The 23347-nt window shown below is 40.4% G+C and overlaps 1 protein-coding gene across 6 annotated transcripts in view; it reads right to left on the bottom strand.

The window, feature by feature from the left end:
* TRAPPC8 (trafficking protein particle complex subunit 8) overlaps positions 1-20458 on the bottom strand; it is a 113607-nt gene extending 93149 nt beyond the window's left edge. For 3 of the 6 annotated variants that reach the window (XM_084618497.1, XM_084618499.1, XM_084618498.1), the window contains exons 1-3: positions 20083-20458; positions 9151-9345; positions 6673-6756 (exon numbers count right to left, since the gene is read on the bottom strand). In XM_084618497.1, coding sequence (XP_084474623.1) covers positions 6673-6756; positions 9151-9345; positions 20083-20239 — 436 coding nt within the window. In that variant the 5' untranslated portion in view covers positions 20240-20458. The remainder of the gene's footprint in view (positions 1-6672; positions 6757-9150; positions 9346-20082) is intronic. The other 3 variants (XM_084618500.1, XM_084618501.1, XM_084618502.1) reach the window with 1 other exon arrangement.
* Positions 20459-23347: the final 2889 nt, after the last annotated feature.

Raw genomic sequence — 23347 nt, 5'->3', positions numbered from 1 at the left:
CTACAATAACCCCTCTTCAGCATCACTTATAGTCAAGACTCTGATTCCCTTAGCACAAGTGGTCAGATGTGCCTAAATTTTAGAATGTAGTACATCTGCTATAGCCATCTTCCATAGAATTGGAAACCAAACTGATTTTGGAATATACAGAGGAGAAGTAGGATTACTGAATCTTTGTCTAAAGTTTTTCCAAATATTGTGACTGCAATTTAGGTATCCCTCAAAACTTCTACAAAGACACAGCCTAGTTCAAGAATTTTTGGCTTCCAGGTCCATGCCCTGTGAATTCTAAATCTAGCTCTACCAGTGACTCATTGTGAGGTGTTGAACGTATCAGTTAACCTCTTTGATTCAGTTTCCCCATTTTACTTCAAGAATAATACTTGCTCCTCTCCCAGGAGTGGAGAGTAAATATTTCTACAGGGCTGAAAATGTGGAGCAGTATAGTGGTAATTATTTCTGACATTATTACACAGTACAATAAATTCTAGAATAGAGACCAGAGCAAAGAAACAAAAATTGCAATTTAGAAGTCAGAAAAAAACAAAGCTGACCCAGGAGTAAGGAAATACATTGACAGTGAAAGATTATGAAAATAGGAAAACTGTTACATTTTAGTTAAATTGGCTAGAATGGAGAAAAAAATCTCATTCCCAGCAGCATCTTCAAGTGTATGGTTCCAATAATTTATAAAGTTTTGGAATACTTCCAATTTCACGTTAGGTAGGACTTTATACAAAGACAATGACACAAAGTGAATCCTTTACATCAGTGTTTCTCAAACTTTTCCACCTCATAACACAAAAAATGTAGGGACTTTCCCCACTCATATCTAGGCATAGATGAAAGGATGGTTGCCACTTCCCTGGACTTGTTCACAAATCCCAGATTAAGAACTCATGCCTTATGTACAAAAAGAAAAATCACATTTATTTCCAATGAGATAGAATTTAAACAAGGATAATACTCTAACAAATACCTACAAGTAGTAAAAAGGAATTTCCTAAATTCCATAAATGAAGAGTTAAAAGGAACTAAAGAGTGATATTCAATTAGATTATGCCAGAATACCAGATCAATTTTTCAGCAATTACAGCTCAAACAAATTGGTTTAATTGGGAATACTTTCTCTAAAGTGACTTCAAGAAATCAAAATATGAAAAAAAGCCGTAGAAAACAAAACATACTTTATTTTAGTGGACAGTGATTCAAAACAGGATAATTTTTTTTTCTCATTGCCATGGGATGTTTTGATGGCTTAAAGTATAACTGGGTTAAAAAAAAAACCTATAAAAGTTCAGAGGACAATTCCATCAATGGCTATTGGCCAAGATGGTCAGAGATGCAACCCCATGCTTGGGGCAACCCTAAACCTCTGACTGCCAGAAGGGGAAGAGGGGGTAAATCATTCCAGTTGCCCTATTCTGTACCTTCCCCCTGAAACTCTGGTACTGGGCACTGTCGGAGACAGGATACAAGGCTAGATGGACCACTGGCCTGACCCAGTATGGCCATTATGTTTTCTTTGTAAATATTATTAATATTTCATAGATAACATTGTATTTGCCATAGAGGTGCACAGAGTATCATATTTCCTCACAGTGACTAAATTAATCTGTAAGCTTCTTTCTCCCCACTTCCAATAAGTGTACGGTGAGATGTCCATGATCCATTAGCTTTTCCAGTGATATCAATATAGCTGAAGTTCTTTTCACTATGTTATGTCAGGAACAGGATAGGAAAGAAGCTGGTAGCATACAGGTAGGAGCTAGTGAGGAACAGTCAAATGTTAAAGAGTCTCATTTAAATACAACACGACGGCAAGCAACTCAATATTGCCAAAAGATACAAAGGTTTATAAACTAATGCCAGAAGCCTAATACTAAGATGGGAGAACTAGAGTGCTTGGCATTAAATGAGGATATTGATAGAAGCAGCATTGTGGAAACTTGGTGGAATGAGGAAAAAAAACAGAGTGCGGTAATATCAGGGTACAAAATATAGAGGAATTACAGTACACCTTGCTGGTGGGAGAGTGGCACCATATGCAAAGGAAATCAGAGTCAAGTAAAGTAAAAATCTTGAGAATTAAACTGTACCATAGAATTTCTATCAACAGAAATTTGCTTAAACAACCAAAGTAGAGCAGTAAGAATATACTGCCAACCTCCTGACCAGGATGGTTACTGTGACTGTGAAAAGCTTAGCGAGACAAAGGCTATAAAGGCAGAAAAAGCTATAAGGGGGGATTTCAACTATCCTCATATTGACCGAGTATCTCTCACCTCAGGAAGGAAAGCAGAGATAAACTTTCTAGACACCATTAGTGGAGCAGCTAGTCCTGGAACCCAGAAGAGAAGAGGCAATTCTTGATTTAGTTCTAGGTGGGGCACAGGATCTGGTCCAAGAAGTGAATACAGCTGAACCAATCGGTGATAGTGATCATAAGGTAATTCAACTTAACGTTTCTTGTCAGGGGGGAAAAATACCAAAGAAACCCACCACAGTAGCATTTTATCTTCAAAAAAGGAACCACAAAAAATGAGGAAGCTAGTTAAATGGAAATTAAAAGGAACAGTCACAAGAGTGAAATGCTTGCAAACTGCATGGAGACTATTTGAAAACACCATAATAGAGGCTTAAAATAACCATATACCCCAAATAAAAAACAGTAATAACCAAAAAAGTGTCACCATGGTTGAACAGCCAAGTAAAAGAGGCAGTTAGCGGTCACCTTTGGAAATTGGAAGTCAGATCCTAGTGATGAAAATAGAAAGCAGCATAAACTCTGCCAAGTCAAGTGTAAAACTATAATTAAGTAGGCCAAGAAAGAATTTGAAGAGCACCTAGCCGAAGACAAAAACTAACAGCAACTTTAAAAACAAAAAACAAAACAAAAACAAAAAAAACACATTAGAAGCAGGAAAACTGCCGAGCAGTCAAGTGGAGCCACTGGAAAAATCAAGCTGTTAAAAGGAGCTCTCAAGGAAGGCAAGACCCTTGCAGAGATCAAAAGAATTCATTTAGCTTCGGTCTTCACTGTCAAGGATGTTGGAGAGATCCCCACACCTATGCCATTCTTTTTAGCTGATAAATCTAAGGAACTGTCGCAAATTGAGGTGTCAATAGAGGAAGTGTTGGAACAAATTAATAAAACTAAACAGTAATAAGTCACCAGGACCAGATGGTATTTACCCAAGAGTTCTGAAGGAATTCTAATATAAAATTGAAAAACTATTAAGTCTGGTATATAACCAATCTCTTAAAATCAGCCTCTGTACCAGATAACTGGAGAATAGCTAATGTAACATCAAAAAGACTCCAGAGGCAATCCTGGCAATTGCAGGCCAGTAAGCCTAATTTCAGTATCAGGCAAACTGGTTGAAACTACAGGAAAGAAAATTAACAGATGCATAAATAAACATGATATGTGGGGGATATCAAGCTTTTTGTAAAGAGAAATTATGTCGAACCAATCTATTTCTTTGACAGTGTCAACAAGCAGTGGACAAGACTGACCCAGTGGATATAGTGTACTTGGACTTTCAGAAAGCCTTTGACAAGGTCCCTTACCAAAAGGTCTTAAGCAAACTAAGCAGTCATGGAATAAGAGGGAAGGTCATCTTATGGATCAATAACTGGTTAAAAGATAGGAAACAAAAGGGTAGGAATAAATGGTCGGTTTAGGACAGTGGAAAAAGTTAAGTAGCAGAATCCCCCAAGGATCTGTACTAGGACCAGTACTGTTCACCATATTCACAGATGATCTGGAAAAAGGGGCAAACTGAGGTGACAAAATTTGCAGAAAATACCAAATTATTCAAGATAGTTAAGTCCAAAGCGGACAGTGAAGATTTACAAAAGGATCACACTAAACTGAGTGCCTGGATAACACAATGGCAGACACAATTCAACATTGATAAGTGCAAAGTAATGCACATTGGAAAAAATAATCCCAACTAGCCACACAAAATGATGGCATCTAAATTAGCTGTTACCACTCAAGAAAGATCTTGGAGTCATCAGGGATAGTTCTTTGAAAAAATCCACCCAATGTGCAGCTGCAGTCGAAAAAGCTAACAATGTTAGAAACCATTAGGAAAGGGATCACTAAAACAGAAAATATTATGTCACTACATAAACCCATGGCTCGCCCACACCTTGAATACTGCATGCAGTTCAACTTGCCCCATCTCAAAAAAGATATATTAGAATTGTAAAAGAATCAGAGAAGGGCAAACATTGTTTAGGGGATTAGGGATATGGAACATCTTCCATGTGAGAGATTAAAGAGATTAGGACTGTTCATTTTTACAAAGGAGAAAACTAAGGGGGCATATGATCAAGGTCTATAAAATCATGGATGGTTTAGAGAAAGCATTATTGACCCTTTCGCATTACACAAGAACTAGGGGTCATCCAACAAAACTAACAGGCAGCAGTATTAAATCAAACAAAGAAGGACTTCTTTCTATACCATACAGTCCACCTGTGGAACTTTATGCCATAGGATGATGTGAAGGCCAAGCATATAACTGAAATTCTAGTTCCTACATGACTCGTTTCCTTTCCATACTTTGTATATACACATCATGCACAGAGATATATTCCACAACTCTAATATAGTTTTGTAGTATACAAACCAATTCACGTATAAATAGACTTGAAGGACAAGAGTCTGTATCACATTTCATTTCAAATTGTTCTTTGAGTTTCAAGAACCTTCAGTTCTCAAGTACAGTGTAGCAGGTACTGGTGTCACAAGCATAATGGAAAGGGAAGACACTTGACAGCATCTCACATTGGGACTCTGCCACCCATAACTAAGTTCTCTCCCATTGTTCCAGGAAACAGTGGACAAAGCAAGGGTATTCCAGCTGTTTATCACAATATACTGTATGCACTAATACACAGAGCGCTGAGCCTTGAAAAGCATTTACAAAGCCATGATAACTGGAGTAGTAAACACCACAAATCTCTCTCTAAAATCAAATACTGCAAGGAAGTTATTGATTTTTTTAACTGATTTTATGTAGAACTCTAGCCATGGTTTTAGGAAAAAACAGACATTGCATCTGTCTAGATGTACACAATACTGCCCAGTGTTGCATTTAAAATGCAGCGCCAACCCTTTCCAATCCTCACTGCAGTGCATGAGGTTGAGAGTACCAGTAACAAGCACACCTGAAAATGTAATCGAGGTAGCAAATACTGCTCATCAGCAAATATTTTCCATATGGAAATAAGTCATTTACTTTCTATTAGAAGCCAAAAAAATGAGTTTAAATTTATCCACGTCTTACACACATTTTGCTTCTTGAGTAAACGGAAAGTGCATATATCAGAAGTAGATATACCTGATGTTCCAGCACATTCAAGAAAAGGTATTTAGCATCCTATGAAAAGGAAACTTCAATAGCAAATATGATTTCTTTTAATTGCAGGTGTAACTTCATTGTGTACAGTCTTTAAGCTAAATATTTAAGAGCACAGATCTAGTTATTTTTATCTATTATAACAAAGGCTACGATTTTTTTCATGGAGGTCACGGAATCCGTGACTTCCGGTGACCTCCATAAACTCAGCCCTGTTGGCCAGGAGCTGCAGGGTCCTGGGGTGGGACCCGCCTGGAGCTCCCTGCCACCACAAGCAGTGTGACCACTTTGGGTAATGGGGCTCCTCTGCAGCTCCTGGCCACTGCCGATGGTTAGCCCCCCCCCCCCCCCCCGGAGCTCCTAGCTGCCGCGGGAGACCCGGTAGCCACCGCAGGAGTACCCCAAAGCTCTGAGCCACCAAGGGCAGCTGGGCCCCCGGAGTTCCACAGCGGCCAGGAGCTTTGAAGGTGGCTTGGGTGGAGTGGAGTACCCCGGAGCTCCAAGCCCCCACAGGCGGTGGGGGCCCCCAGAAACTGCCCAACCTCTGGAGGTGGTGTGGAGACCCCACAGCTGGGCTCCCCATTTTGTCAGGGATATTTTTAGTGAAAGTCATGGACAGGTCACGGGCAATAAAGAAAAATTTACAGAAGCCTGTGACCTGTCCATGACTTTTACTAAAAATATCCCTGACAAAATCTTAGCCTTAGTTATAACAGTATGTGATGTTATAAATTAGCAAACTAAGTAAGAGCCACCTCATTTCTTTGGAACAATAATTAAGACAGAATAGCTCTTATACAGTTTTGAGAATGAATCAAAAAACAGAAAACTTCAGTAGGATAAAGGAACTTTACTGAATACCAATATTTGTACTAAGGTTATAAAATGAGCAATACTACTATTCACATAGAATAATTGAGGAAAGATAAAAGAGGGAAGTATTTTCATTTGAAATACTAGAACAGTCTGACAATGTATAATTCCATGTGACCAAACAAGGAAAAAAACAATTTGTGTGTAATCTGTTCAATCTGCACCTAATTTAAAAAATTATTTCTGGTCATTCCATAGGGTCAATTAGCAGCAAGAGTAGAAATATGGATAATAGAAGAAGACAAATCATACACCATCACCAACGATTTTTATTTTTGGAAAAAAATGAGGAACACACACATCTATGCCAAAGAAAGTGCTGAACAGCTACAGCAGGATGTTAAGGAAAGGGGGACGAGGCACATGGAAAAGGAATAGATAAAGGGCAATTTGGCAAACTCGCACCAATCACAAAAAAAAATACCTGAATAAAACGTGGATGTGTTCAGTTCCATCAGTGTGTCTTTCCAATTATTGTACCAAGGAACACTAGCTTTAACTGAGCGATCTGATAGAGAAAACATGGTATTATTAAGCTAACCAGTGTCAGGTTCATATATACTATCTGCTCTTATGTTTTGGTAATGTGTAAGAGTAATGTACTGTACCACATCCGCCATCAGGGTCTGAAACAATTTGTCTCCTGAGAACTAAGTATTTCATACTACAAGTTAGACATTTCACTATATGCTATCAGAGATCTTTGTTTCTTGTGCACCCTAAACTCCCATTGATTTCAATGGACATTGGGGTTTGCACGTGAAGAAGCAGAACCATACATTAAACATTTCTATTTGTCACAGTTTTTCCAAGTGAAAGGAGACTATAACCTTAATCAGCTAATCCTTTGCCAAATTTCTCAGATTACGGCAACGACAGCTATAACAGAATAGGGACGAAGTAAGAGTAATGAACAGAACTAGTTATGGCCCTCTTACAAGTAAGCTAAATTGTATAATGCATCACAGTTCTCTACGATAAAGATTCTTAATTTTTAAGCTGTACTGCAGTTGCTGGTCATTTCCTTGTTTTTTGCTATGAATAAAAAGATTTTAAAAACACCACATAATTGAAATTTCAGACTGATACCTTGTAGTAAACTGATAAAGAATAGTTTCATCTACTACAAATAAGAACAGTGACTTAATTAAGAAAAGAGGCTAAAGTACTTTACAGTTATCACACCAAAAATAGGTATTATGGCCATCAGAGGCAGCGTCACAGGTTTGCAGTTAAATTCACAGCAATATTAAAAAAAAATTAATGTTACTTGTTGAGGGAGAAGGCTGTGGAACACCACTCTGAGTACTTTTCATAACAGCTTTCAGCACAGAGACCAGGGAGTCTGTCATGCCCTAACACAATACAACAGATTTACATTCACCAGCAAGAGCAGATATATCCTGGCAGTATACTGCTAGTTCCCCAGAATGGCCTAAAACAGGAGGGTACGAAAGCACAAAAAACTAATAAAATTCAGTTTAAAGATAGTATTCTAGGGGAGGCAGATTCATGCATCCAGAATATATGGCTCTCCCTATATATTGTCAGGAAGCCCCCTGACAAGGATGATTAGAAACAAGAAAGTTTTGACAGAAAGAACAGAGGCAGAAACAATCTGTGTGAGTGTGAGAGTGAGAGAGTTTCTTAGTTCTGAAACAGGTATTCAAAATAGCAGATAACTGGACCCAGGTCACTATTTACAGCACAACAGGAAAAACAGATATTCCAATTTTACATTCAAATATACTCAACCTGAGAAAATTACAATGTTTGGAAGAATATTATGGGAGACTTCCTCATGAATAATGTACTAATGGAAACTGTAAAAGTGGCTCTACAAGCTAATTGTTTCTGCAAGAAACTGCCCCTGAACACTGAAATTTAAGAAATTAATCACCAACATTTCATATGTTACAGGGTTTAGTTCTTTAAAACTGAAAGACGCCCTACAATATTAATAGGTTTCAGAGTAGCAGCTGTGTTAGTCTGTATTCGCAAAAAGAAAAGGAGTACTTGTGGCACCTTAGAGACTAAGTGAAGTGAGCGGTAGCTCACGAAAGCTTATGCTCAAATAAATTTGTTAGTCTCTAACAACTTTAATTTAAAACTGTTTCAAACCATCAAAGCTGCAGCGAAGAATTTACACATGTCAATCTTAAAGGCTCAAGAACAAGAAGGCAAGCAAATCTTCCCTCAACTTCCCAAAGTTTATTTTTACAATCATGATTTTAAGAGCTTGGGGTTGGTAATACTGGAAGTTGTCAACATAGTGAGGATGAGTATAGGAAAAAAAACAAAAAAAACAAGTTAGGTACAGCTTCAAAATATGATGGTACTATTGTGGCAGTGTTATAGACTTGTTTTCACAGATTTACATGCCCCAGATCAAGTACACTATATGCTTACATTTACACTCAGTAAAAAAAATAAATTTTCTATAATACAACAGTGCATAATGCCTTAAATATTTTATTTCAGAATGAAGTTGACAGCTTTATAAACTTGAAAGATGGCAATAAAATCTGTTGGAAAAGTATTTGCCCAAAATAATTGAGGATATTTTTATATAGATAAAACTTTTCCTTGTCACAATTAACAACCCACAACGGATTTAATATTAAATCTGATCAACAAGTGTTTTTAGCATTACATTAACATTTGGGATCACATTACATATGATTAAACAAGTTATTGAGTAAAAATTCTAATGTGTACTACCAAAGTATTTTAAATAAGCATCACAATATTAATAATTTAGCAGTAGTACTCAATCTTCAAGGAAATTGTATTAAGTAAAAACAAGCTACTACCTGCAAATGTTTTGAAAATGTAGAAAACTCCAAAGTAAGATACAGTGGAAAAAAATATTAAAAATACGCAGAATAAAATTGTTACATACCACTAATGTTGAGATCATAATCTCCTGCAGTAATCACATTAGCTACTAATCCTTCAGCCGGTTGACTGACAGATACAACATCATTTAGAAGCTTCCGAATGCCTCCTGGCTGAGGTGAGTGGGTAATAATGTTGTTGACAGCAATTTTCAAGTTTTTAATTACGTGAAGCTGGTTGTTAGGATCTCTCATATGAACTAAAAAAAAAAGAACGATTTTGTTAAACTGAGTATTTTATTGCAGCACCTGTATTTTAGTTCTGGACGTATCAACATTTCTTTGACAAAAAAGATATTTAACATTTAAAGAGAATTTACATAACTAAAAAGATTGTTTTTGGGTTAAATTACAATTTTCTGCATGCCACCCTAGTTTCATGCTGGAATAAGATAATCTTTAATATCAAAGTATTAAATGAAAATATATAGGCTAGGGCCCCAATCCTTAAAATGGACCTAGACCTGTGTCTAACTCTTTAGTTGGCTAAGTCCACCATTTAGGCACCATTGACATTTTCAAAGCCACCATTCAGCTACTATCTAAATCCATAGATGCTTAAGCCCCCACCAGTCTGATACCAGCACTTATACAACTCCACAGTTAACAAGCCAAAGGTCTGGTGGCTCCCAAGTGGGATTCTCAAACTAAACAGAGAAACAACCACCTCACTAGAGGACCCATTCTCAAAAGTGTGCTCTAAATATGCCTAAACACTGTTGCCTGCCAGCCCCCACTTCAGGAAGCCCAGATGCAGGCCATAAATAGATGGAAGAGCAGCAGAGCATCTGCACAAAAGACACAGGAGGGCACAGAAAAATGTAGGGCAAACACAAGAGTGGAATCAAGCATGAGGAGGAGACAGACATCAGCTGCAAGGGCATGGAATACTGGATCAGTTGAGCTGGCCTCGGTACCTAACTCTAGGAGAAGATTCACGGTTGAGGATCCCAAGTGGAAGGAGTAGCCTATATGGGCCCATCAGCCAGGGGCACCAAGTCAGCCGCTCCTCAGCATTGCTCCTGGCTAGCTCAAGAAGCTCCCCATTCAACTTTCCATCCTCTGAAAATCCCTTAATCAGGCACTGAGCTCTCCCCAGGCATTATATGGAAAAGGTAGGCACCAAGCTTGAGGCTAAAAATTCCACTGAGGAGCAGACCACCCAGGGGTTAGGTGTTGTAATGATGAGCAGAGCAACAGCCAAGTACATTTAAGGACCTGGATTCAACTACCTCAATTCATTTTACTTCCATAACTCAAAGAAAACATTGGGCATGTGCATGTCAGTTGTAATGAGCAAGCACAATAACCCAAGTTACGAAAGAATCCTCAATAAAAGCCAAACAAAAAGGCTCCCAGACACTTGTTATGGAGCTCTCAGAATTATTTCAGTGGAAGCTCTAATAGCAAGCCATCAAAGGTGACTTTCCAGAGAGATGTTTCACAAAACTAATATTTTCATAAAGCAGAACAAAATAATTCAGAGATAAGACTATCACACCTGTGTTATGTTTACAAACTCTCACAGCCTCTAATTACCGTCTCCTGTTACATACCAGACATACTGCAATACCTTGACAATAGGACAGACAATTAGCTTACCTTCAATGGCTGAAACTTAACTATGACAAAAGTAATGTTAATTTTGAATGTCTTTATGAACTAATTAGATGTCATTTAACCAAAGCCCAGAAACTTGGCTGTATTAGCTGGATTTTAAAAAGAGACAAGCATAGCAAACTGCAAGAAGTTCCACTCAATGGTGTGTCAAAAATAATAAGATGACAAACTGCCAGTGTCAAAAATAATACCAATAATTTTTTAATCATGTATTTTGATAAAGTCAGGATTTTTCTCACATAATTCTTGACAAGAATAGATTTCTTGTAAATGCTGTGACAAACCATGGCATATTCGTCAGCTGCCCATTAGTAAAAACCAAGATCCATTATTTAACCAAAATTAAATTTTGACTATCAAAATTGCAACAGTAAAAATATATTAACATTAGATGTTTTACATTGCTCCTTTTTAAAATATATATTCTGTTCAATATCCAGTTTTAATTCCAACTTCCTATGCAGCTTTAACAAATGCATGGGCAATGGTTCTGAATCTAACATTTTTAGTTCTCAAATTGCACAAAACCTACTTCATAAATAAAATAAACCAAGACATTTTAAAATCACTGAAATTGTGTTCCCCTGAAAGGTTTTCCATAGATGCAGAAAGTAGTTTTCAGATTTTTTTTTTTAAATTTCCAAGAATCAGACATGGTTAAAAGCAAGATTTATAAACAGGCAGTCAAAAACAATGTCTAAATATCTTAATTAAAACCTTTCTGTGGGAGAGTCTACTGTTGTAACTAGATTTCTTAAACAATTAAGGGAATCTAGGGTGTTATGTGCTGCCTTAATCCCTAAGAGAACAAGAAAAATTTCAAGAGCTCCCAGGAAAGTTTGATCATGGAATGACTTAATAATAGGTCAGTTGACACCTGCAGAGAAATCAAAGGGGCTATATGTCAAAGAAAATTAGAGGTTTCAGAGTAGCAGCAGTGTTAGTCTGTATCTGCAAAAAGAAAAGGAGTACTTGTGGCAACTTAGAGACTAACACATTTATTTGAGCATAAGCTTTCGTGAGCTACAGCTCACTTCATCGGATATAGCTCACGAAAGCTTATGCTCAAATAAATGTGTTAGTCTCTAAGTTGCCACAAGTACTCCTTTTCTTTTTTTAGAAAATAAGAGTTACTGATTAGCCAGCCATTCCATGTTAAACTGACATACTACAAACAAGAATAGTTCATCAAAAAAGGTGTTACATTAAGAGTATATGTTCACTAGATAACTATTCCAGACTAACAAACCTACTATTTAAAGAAAAAATGGGTAGAAGGGAAAGAAAATTGTAGATAAGTTCTAAGTGTCCACGTGAAAAAGTTACATTTTAAGCAATGTGGTTTATGAAAGCAGAATTTTATGCTACCAGCACAGGTAGGTTTATGCTATCTTTTCCACGTGTGACTACTTGAGAGTAAAGAATTTCTTCCCATTAAAGCTAACCCTTCCCCCCCCGACTTTAGGACAGCCAGAAAAGAAAAAAGTTACTAGATGTGAACTGAAGAGTTCATCATGACCAAGAAGAATGGTTCTTGAATTCTTGTCTATTCTTAACACTCAAATCCATTAAGACCTCAGAATGGAGAGGAGAACCACTACACTTTATCATGCAGTCACTGTAGGGACCATCTCAAGAAAGTGAACTAGAGTGAAGGTAATTGCCATAAATCCTAAATTTACCAGTTTAAATTACAAGACCTAGAATATAGCTGTTACAATTCCCTCCCATCACCCCAAAGGCATTACCATATGCAGGACTTCAAAAAACCTGCTGATGTGAAGAAGGGGTTACTTGTGTGATTTTTAAAAGCAAACAATTTTTCATGATTTTTCAGAATGCCTCACACAATCATCTTTAGTTGTCAAGTAGGACAGAGACAAGGACACATTCACCAGCACTCTGTACTCTACATTAGACCCAGCACTGGCTTGGAAGCCAATTTAAAGTTCGGCTCCTCAGTCCCTTCCATTAAACCCTAAATGGGCTGAGGCTTGGTAACCTCAGAGACCAGCTCTCTGAACCCTACTCTGGAGATGCAATCAACAGGAATGGGCTGATTGAACCTAGGGTATGCTTCATAGGACTGAAGTGCAGAGCTTTGTCCGTGGACTCATTGGGGAACTCGCTCCCTAAAGCCAAGTCTTGGCATCTTAAGGACGCATTACACAGGAACTGCCACACAGGATCAGATCTGTGGTCCATTTAGCCCACTTCCCTGTCTCCAACAGCAGTCAGCATCAGATGCTTCAGAAGACAGTGCAAGGAAATTGGCAATAAGCAATATGGTGGAGTAAGCTGCCCCCATGAAGGCCTTGCCCTAATCATTAAAGATTGGTTTAAACCATGAAACATAAGGCTTTATATTCCTTCCCAAGTTAATGGACTGCTCCTGCACCACTTGGAGTCTGATCCTTCAAGTTGAATGTCGATAATGGAAGACAGCTATTCTTCCTTTGTGGGCATTCTTTGAACAAGAAATTCTATGTTCAGAGTACAGGAAGACACTACAACGTAAGTGCTTTAGAAACGTGACAATATTTTCCACAATTAGCGAAGTTAATTTGGAGAAGAGGGAGCACACACAGGGGAGAAATGGGTATAGAATTATCAAACGAGTCTTCCTCTTTTAGTTAGCTCAATTCTGTTCACCCCAGAACTAAAGTGTCTCCTCCTTTAAGGAGAACTTGGCAAAATTCCCAGGAGTTGGAGAATATATACCATGTCTGCACTTTAAAAGTTTCTTCAGTTTTTAAATGCAGTGTAGTTGTAGCCATGCCTGTCCCAGGATATTAGAGGGGCAAGATAGGTGAGGTAATATCTTTTCTTGGACCAACTTCTGTTGATGAGAGAGACAAGCTGTCAAGCCATACAGAACTCTTCTTCTGGTCTGTGATGCTGGGACTACCTTTCCCAGACTTGAAGAATAGCTCTCTATGGCTCAAAAGCTTGCCTCTCTCACCAACAGAAGTTGGTCCAAGAAAAAGATCTCACCCACCTTGTCTCTCCTCTGTTTTTTAAAGATATTATTAGTGCCAGCAAAGCAATAGAATCTTTCAAAATGGAAGAAACTATGTAACACCTTTTCGCTGGTCTCTTAGAACCTACAGTGCCATTTAGATAAATGGCACACCTTCATTTGCTTTAAAAAAAAACAAGTCAGTGTTGATCATTACCAAAACACATTTTGTAGCTGTTATCCATATGTCTTATAAGGTTCTTGAACAATAAGCCTGAAAGCAACAAATCTAAAGCTATGGCATGTTTTCAGTTTCTTATCTCAGAAAGATTCACACACACACACACACACCCCACACACATTAACATTTTGTAATAACTAGAAAATGTAATGAAAGTGATTTTTTTTTAAAAAAAGGTAAGACTAATTTTGTTGCCCCAATTATCACATTCCTTCATGTAAAACTCACTTGTTTCCATGTTTCTAATGTCCACGGGATCAAACCCTAAATCAGGATGTTTACGGACGTTGTCCATGATTCTGAGCATTTGTAAAAATGCTTTGAACCCATGCTTAAGATTTTCTACCATCACAATTCTGGCTATTTCTCAGAGCCTATTTTCTTTGATAGGCCTGTTGTTATAGGTTATGTTAATTATAGACAAAAATCCATACTAAAATTTACCATATATTAAAAAAGTGACTATATATGTTGTAAAAATTTCACATCAGAGTAGTTCATCCTTGGCAGCTGGTTAACTGGGGTGCAACAGTCCAGAATAAAAACAGTACAAGACAAGTAAAACTAATTGAGTAGTATCTAAATCTGTCATTTCTTTGTATAAAAGTTATTTGTAATGCAGTAGCACCTCAAGAATCTCAAACAGTGATTGGCCCTCCATGTAAAAGAGCTTTATACACCTACAAAGAGACAGCTCTTGTGCCAAACTACCAGAAACACAAAATAATGGAACTGAGAGACTTAAGATTCCCTTTTAGATTTCCCTCTCTAATTTGGCAGTTTAGTACTATCAAACATATAAAACTTATTCTGCATAATTTTATCTTACAAGTAAAGCCATACTTCTATGAAAGATATTATTTGTATTATAGTAGTACCTAGAGGCCCCAGCCATGGATCAGGGTCCCATTGTGCTAGACACAGTACAAACAGAGAACATGATGATAGTAAACTCTTTGGAGCAGGTAGCTATCTAAGATGTCACTGTTCTAGGTGACTTTTTGATCATCAGGCAATAATCAGAGGTCAATTAAAACTTCTGCTCAGAATGTAGCAGTAGTCAACAACCCACAAACTGAGATGCACATGGCATGAAATATCTAATAACTTTCATATTAATTCCTGAAATGGTTGCTCTTGCTCAAAAAAAATATATATATATACATACACACACACACAGCCAGCAGAAAACAGGGGTTCAGAGACAGGCACCAGCAACAATCAGAGAGGCATGAAAAAGCTCCCAGACGAAGACTGAAGAAACTGCAACTGTTCAGTTAGGAAACAATTATGAGAGGACACAATAGAAGTATACAAAATATTGAAATACCACCAAAAATAATCTGAGGACTCCTATAGTTACTTACTCTTTTCCATAATAAAATAGGATATTTGATGAAATTCAAAGGTGACAAATTTAAACTTGATTAAAGAAAAACATTTTTTAAAGACAATGAATAATTAACTTGTGCTCATGAGTTCCACAAATCATCATTGAAACCAATAGCTTTGCAAGATTCAAAAGAGAAACAGACATTTAAATAAACAAGAGTATAAATTATATAGGATACAAAAAATTAAGGGATTCATTCTTCCTGCCTCCAACAAGTGCTAATCTGATGGATAATATGAAGAAACTTCCCCTACAGCAAAATTATTCCCTAGTTTTCCACTACAAGTTCCCTACAGCAAAATTATTCCCTAGTTTTCCACTACAAGTTCTCCTGCAACTTTATCTTAAGCACCTAGTACTGGCTGATGTCAGAAACAGAATATGACACTAGAAGAACCACTGATCTGGTCCAGTATGGCAATTCATATCTTCCCATTATATAAGGGCTTGTCCACAGGGGAAAGTTATTGCAAAATAAACTATAGTGTGAATCCAAAGCACAACAGCTATTCCACATTAACTCCCCACATTGACACTCTTATTCCACTGTGCAGTTTTAAACTAATTCAGAATAAGAATGTTCACAGTAGCTACTGAGGAATAGCTGTTGTGCACTATTTCCCCATCTAGACAAGCCCTTGCAAAGTAGGAATACACTTTTTCAGTGAATAAATTAACCTTAAAAAGAATCGAGCTACAAATTGGCTGCATTAAATTAATTGCCAGTAGGTGTGTCTACACTGCAGCTGGGAACAAGCCGCTCAGCATGAGCGGACAGACTCGTGCTGGGGTGCTAAAACTAGCAGTGTGGACATTAAGGCAATGGCTCAGGATAGCCACCTGAGCTAGGACCAAGAGGATAGCAAAGATACAGGTGGCATAGCAATGCCATAGCATAAACCGAACTCTCCATTTGCCCACAGTTAAGTACCTGATATCACATCTTTTGCCGTCTGCTTTGCAGCAGCCTCTGGCTCTCCAGCTTTCCCCACAAGAGGGAGTTAAGTATAGTGTGTACTCCCTGTATTTTCCATGCAACTAAAGCAGGAGTCAAACTTGCAGCCAGAGTATTCCGTCTGCTGAATTAAGATACAGCAGCCAAAGCCCAGAGAGCCAAGCCACTAGAAGTGGCTACAAGCTCTTCATTCCCTGACACACATGGGACGTTTGGAACAAGGCAGCCAGGACAATGGAGACAAGGTGCCCAGAGAAAACAATGGGAAAAATACATCCTAAAAAGTCATCAAATAAATCTTCAACTATGAGCTATTGTTGTATGTGTTTGGACGGAGGATTGAAGATATTTCACTGGATAAAAATAAAACCACATTGCTTTGGAATTTAGTTCCATCATGTCATGGAGTAAATAGGGCTGTTTATATAGGTATCAACAAAAGTAGCAGGTAGTGACTGAAGTCACAAACACAGACAGCATCTTTACATCACTGCCTACAGAATAAGTTATAGCTGTAATTTAGAAAACATGGAACATTTACAACTAGTACAAGAAAGGACCAAATCATGTCAAACCAGCACTGTTTCCTTCCTGGACTGGCCTACTGGATGAGGGAAGCAGTAGATGTGATATATCTTCATTTTAGTAAGCCTTTTGACACAGGCCTATGTGACATTCTCATAAGCAAACTAGGGAAATGTGATTTACATTAAAGTGGATGTATAACTGGTTGAAAGACTGTACTCAAAACAGTAGCTATCAATGGTTCGCTGTCAAACTTGGAGAATGTATCTAGTGGGGTCTTAGTCTGTCCTGGGTCCACTATTATTCAACAATTTCAATGACTTGGATAATGTAATGGAGAGTATGCTTATAAAATCTGAAGATGATACTGAGTTGCGAGGAGTTGCAAGCACTTAAGGAGGACAGGATTGGAATTCAAAATAACTGACAAATTGGAGAATTGGTCTAAAATCAACAAGATGAAATTCAATAAAGTACAAAGTACTACACTTAAGAAGAAAAAAATCAAAGATACAAAATGGAGAATAGTTTGCGAGGCAAAAAAGTACTGCTGGAAAAGAGCTGGGGTTTTAGGACATTACAAGTTGACTATAAAACAACAATGTGATGCTACTGTCAATAAGGCTAATATCTTGGGATGTATTAACAGGATGCAAAAAGTTAAGAAATTAAATCTTTCTGACTCTGACAAGTGTAAACGGATATACATTGGGAAGAAACTTCCCCTATAGCAAAGGTTTTCCCTAGTTGTCCATTACAAGTTTTCCCGCAACTTTCCTGTCTTATGTAAAACACAGGATGTAACTGTCCCACACAGTCCTGTGTCTGGTTTTGTGCACAACACTTTAAGAAAGATGTAGACAAACTGGAGAGAGTCCAAAAGACAGCAACGAAAAATGATAAAAGATTTAGACAACCTGACCTATGAGGAAATGTTAAAAAACTGGGCATGTTTGTTTAGTCTAGAGAAAAGAAGACTAACGGAAAGCCTGATAATCTTCAACTATGGCTCCATCTGCATTTGGAGCTTGGGGTATGATTCTGAGCTCGACTAGATATACTCATGCTAGCTCTCATCAAACTATTGTGCTAAAAACCTGTAGTGTAGCCACTATAGAATGGGCAGTGGCAGGCAGCAACATGGGCTAGTCATCCTGAGTACAAATCCATCTGGACCTTTGCATACAATTTCAGGGCACTCCTTGCTGCTCGCCATTGCCACTGTGCCTATACTACTATTTTCAGCAAGATAGCTCAATAAGAGCTAGCATGAGCATGCCTACCTGAGCTAAGAATGACAGCCCCCAGCTCCAAGTGTAGACATAGCCTATGTTAAGGGCTATTATAAAGAGGACAACAATCAGTTCTCTATGTCCACTGAAGATAGGACAAGTAGTATCAGCCTAATCTCCAGCAAGGGAGAATTAGAAAGTTCTTCCCTCTATCTAACCTAACCACGAGGACATTTAAATACTGGAATAGGGTTCCAAGGGAGGTACGGAATACCCATCTTAGAGATTTTAAAAACAGGTGAGATAAACCCCTCCCAAGAATGGTCTAGGTTTACTTGGGCCTGCCTCAGCCTGGGGGAGCTAGACTAGATGATCTCTTGAGGTCCATTCCAGTCCTACATTTCTATGATTCACATGCAACCCCACGGATTGCTTATACAGGGATGGAGGTTGATCCTTAACAGCACATATTTCTTTTGGCTTTCTTACACAACAATCTGAGTATTCAATTAAACCTGGAAAGTTGGCATGATTTTTAGTTTAACGAAAGGTTGACAAGAATTGTATCTATAATAAAAATGTTAACACATTTGGATCTACAGTTTGGTCTTGAAGTATAGAACAAGTAGTACTAGAAATTACGTGATACGTATCAGACAGTTTTATCATTATGTGTCCTTTAAAAAGAGAAGTTAATAAAGTTACATCCAGTAAATACGCAGAATAATAGACCAGCATGTCTCAAACCCAAGAGCAAATAAGGTCCAGCATGATCATTTAGTTTAGAAAGATTAAATGTAAGTTTCTCTCATATGAGTTTGACTTTCACATTTGCCTATTGGCAATTGTGAGAAATTCAAAGGATAGCAGTGGGTTGGACGAGGCCTACATTTGCTGCTACTCTCCTTTAAAAAGGGCTCACTTTTAACCTACTACTATTACGACACCTAAAATGGCTACAACTAACGGACAGTAGAAGAAAAAAAATATGTTGTACATTGTGTTTACTATGCACATTTTGTTTGTCATCTTCCAGTCAACCAGATTCCTCTGTAGTTTGAGATTTTTTCCATATTGCAACAAAAAGAGGGAGAAAATATTTTTGAAAGCAATAAAATATGGTTGCCATCAAAGACTGGCAGGTGAATTCAGGGCAGGTGTAGCCCATGGAACTACTTTTAACATTTTAAATTGATTAGATTTCAAGTTGGCAGAATCCACTGAAACGCTTTACAAAGTAACTCAGACGCAATTCAAAAAGTATTTTGAGGAACTTGACTTGCTTGAACTTCTGTAATTTTTTCCACCATAAGAAACGGACATAAAACTCAGTTCAGTTGATGGTGCTTAGAAAACAAAACAATATTAAATGATGCAGAGCTACCTGCAATTCTCCTCATGAGCAGAACTTTAAAAGAGACATTCAATTTAAAATCACTGTTCCTTTAAAACGGGCCTTGCCAGAAGTTTGCAAGCATGTACTGCAGTAAGTGGGATGTCAAAAGTTCTGGGGAAAAACCTGACCAAGCGCGATTTCAGGACACTGGCATTTAAAACCAAAAACTTAACGGGTTAATACTCCGCCCCGAAAAGAGAGTATACCGCTACGCCCCGCAGCAGCCCAACATCCAGGAGCTCTCCTCCCCACACTCGGGTCAGACAAGACCTGACTGGGAATCGTCCCTCAAAAGCGAGTCTCCCCTTCCCCCGGCATGACACGGCAGCGGGGCTCGGGGACACCTGCCCCGATCTGCATCTGTCCCCCGGCAGCCGCTCCGGCCAAGGTATGGGGGGGCTCGCATCTCCTTCCCCCGACCCGAGCCTGGGGCCGCACGGCGGGGTGACGAGCAGGACAAGTACCATTCGCCCGGCCCTCAGCAGCAGGCCGGGGCGGGGGCAGGACGCCCCCAATACCCTCCCAGCCCTCGGGTGGGTGCAAGTGACAGCTCCCCTGCCCCGCCCCGGCGGCTGCCATGTAAACAAGCCCCGTCCCACCCGCTGCCGGCACAGACCTTCCGAGGGGAGGCGGCAGAAGGGCTTCACCAGCTCGGAGAAGCCCAGGTTGTTCTTGCGGGTGAGTCTCTCCGCCTCCTCGCTGCACAGCGCGGCCACCAAAGGCACGAACGAGTCCTGGATGAACTCCTGCACCGACTGCACGCACTGGGCCATCTCCTCGCCGCAGGCCCCGCGCCGCTCCGCAGCCGCTCTCCCGGCCACCGCCGCCGCCGCAACCTCCTCCCTCAGCCCCGAGCCGCTCACGCGTTCCGGCCGGAGCAGGGCCCCACGCACCCCAAGCGCCACCAAATCTACCCCGCCGGCTCCTCAGCGCTCGCCCGGAGCCGCCATATTGAGCCTGAACCGAGACTACAGCCCGATCCCGGCAGCCTCCGCGGCTGCCCACGTGATGGGGTGGAAGGTAGGGGCGGGGCCGTCAGCTGAGCGGAACGTCGGGGTCGGAAGTGGGGCTGTGACGGCCTCGCGCGCAAAGCGAGAGTTCTCGCTGCGGTGGGGCCACGCGTCATAGTCAGACGGCCGCGTGCCTTCGGTCTCAGGGTACCAACGTAGGCGTGGCTGAGTGCTCGGGCGCGCGCGCCTCTGTCACTCCGGCAGGGAGCTCCCCGTCCCCCTTCTGCCCCGGAGGGCGCGTTACCTCCTCATACAGCGCCCGGCCCCGGGTGCCCCGTGTCCAGCCCCAACCTGCGGCGGGGGGGGCACCGTGGCCACCCAAATGCACAGCTCCAATCTTCCAGCGGGTGCCGTGCCCCGCTAAATGCACAGCTCCTAACGTTTCAGAGTAACAGCCGTGTTAGTCTGTATTCGCAAAAAGAAAAGGAGGACTTGTGCCACCTTAGAGACTAACCAATTGATTTGAGCGTAAGCTTTCATGAGCTAACGTGCCAGGGCACCGTGCCCAGCCACATGTGCAGACCCCAGCCTGCTGGGGGGCATCACGTTCACCCAAAAGCACAGCCCTCAACCACCCAGGGGACTCCATGCCCAGCCAAAGGCACTGACCCCAGCTTCCAGGGTTCAGGCAAACAGCCAGTTGTGGACAGTTCCTGTGCCAAGGAACATAATTCCCGAGACGCATACAACCCCAACATGATTCATGCCATGCCAAGTGTCACACAGTACCCAGGGGACAGCACACCGAGAGCAAACCAGGAAATCCCACAGAGTATGTGGCTTTAAGAGGACACCACACAACCAAACAGAACATCACAGAGATGATTGTCTCCAGAGGGCACAATGCAAAATTAAGCACTGTGACCCACAATCCTGACCACGAGAGCTAAGTGAAATTATTCAGCTGATGCTTTTTTGGCAAATAATGTACATTTGGTGATATCAAAACATTTTGAAAATTTGTGTTGATTTTGTCAACTGGTTTCAGTTAGAAAAATCTCAAAATCTAAACATTTTGATATTTTGGTTCAAAACAACTTTTTGTTTCAACATTTCCTTTAATTTTATTTTTAAAAAATCAAAAATGTTTTAAAATGGTCAACATCAAAACAAAACTTTTCAGTTAACCGGAAACATTTTTTTTTAACTTTTCAATTTGCAGGGGGGAAATAATGAAAAATTGTTTTCTGTTTGACCTGAATTGCCAGAGAACCAAAACTTCTGATACTCACCTGGGTTTATTAAGAGCTTCAGAAACAAAGACTCACAGGGGAAGGAGGTTTTCTCTTTTGTGGGGAGAGGGCACCCATGGTAGTGTTGCCAACTCTCATGATTTTATTGCAAGTCACATGATATTTCATGTTTTTAATAAACCCCACTACTGGAGTCATATGATTATATGAGAATTTCAGCTTGCAATTAATAAAAAGTAAGGGCTTGTCTACACTATCTCTTCTGTCGGCAAAACTTATGTTGCTCAGGGTGTGAAAAAAACCACACCCTTGACCAACATAAGTTTCATGAGCATAAGTGATAGTGTGCACAGTGCTCTATCAAAGAGAGAGCTTCTCCCGGTAACATAGCTATCGCGACTCGTTGAGGTGGTTTTATTATGCTGACGGGAGAGTGCTCTCCCATTGGCATAGAGTGGCTACATGAGCAATCTTACAGCAGCTGCATCGGTAGAACTTAGGCCTAGATCAACCTAAGTTTTAGATGTAGACCGGGCCAAAGGCCATGTCTATACTATGGACACTACAGCGGCATAGCTCTGGTGCTGTAGCTATGCCAATGTAACCCCACAGTGTAAACGCAGATTACAGCAACAGAAGGGGTTTTTCCATCACTGTAGGAAATCCACCTCACTGAGTGATGGTAGTTAGGCCAACGGAAGCATTCTTCTATTGACCCAGCTACAGCTACACCAGAGGTTGGCATAGCTACAATGCTCAGGGGTGTGGATTTTTCACTTCCCTGGCTTCTGTAGCTATTTCAATCCAAGTTTTAAGTATAGACCAGGCAGGAGTGGCAGAAGGTCCCTGAAAGACAGAGGGCCAACAGCGGCCGAACCGTGGCCCCACTGCCCCGCCCCTTCCCTCCGAGGCCCTATCCCTGCACTGCCCATTCCCCTGAGAGCCTGCCCTTGCGCCGCCCCTTCTCCCCGAGCCCCCACCCTTGAACCGCCTCTCCCCCGAGGGCCCTGTTCCCACATGCCTCTCCCCTCAAGACCTCGTCCCCAGTTCGCTCCTCTTCACCTGCTCCCCCTTCACCCATCGCCCGCCCTTATGGACAGTAAAAAGTGGGGGCACCGTAGCCCCCTGGCACCCTCCGTTCTAGCACCCCTGAGACTACATCTAAATTTCACATGAGCAACCTTACTTTCCACTGTAATATTCCTTTGTTTCCATCTTCCCGCACCCACAGTCCATCAAAAACACAGCTGTGGCTCATAGGTGAAAACACTCATTTACATCAATATTTTTGGTGATTGTTTCCAACTATGGTTATTTTTGAGGATGGGATTTTTTTATGCTCCCCAGGCAGCACTACTCCACTTCTTGAGCCTCAGCTTTTGTAGCCAGCTTCAGCAGTTATCTCCCTGGTTCCCCAAGGCTCAACAGTAGTGCTGTTCTCCAGGCTACCTGTTTTGTACATTATCACCACACAGCCTACACGACTTTCTTCTCCCCTACCTGGCTGGAAGCTGGACTCCAGTTCTCGCCCTCTGGGTGGCAAACTTCTTGCTGTCTACCTCCATGGAATAGTGCAGGGAACATGCACTTTATCCAATTTACTCTCACTATGACTGAGGGGATAACTGCAAGCAAGAGGCAGCTGTGAGCAGGACCCAGCAGGGCAAGGAGATAGAAG

This window comes from Lepidochelys olivacea (assembly GCF_965140295.1).
Source record: "Lepidochelys olivacea isolate rLepOli2 genome assembly, chromosome: 2".
In the NCBI taxonomy this organism is placed as follows: Eukaryota; Metazoa; Chordata; order Testudines; family Cheloniidae; genus Lepidochelys; species Lepidochelys olivacea.
Note: the sequence above shows the minus strand (reverse complement) of the source record. Positions and strands in the feature narration are given on the sequence as shown.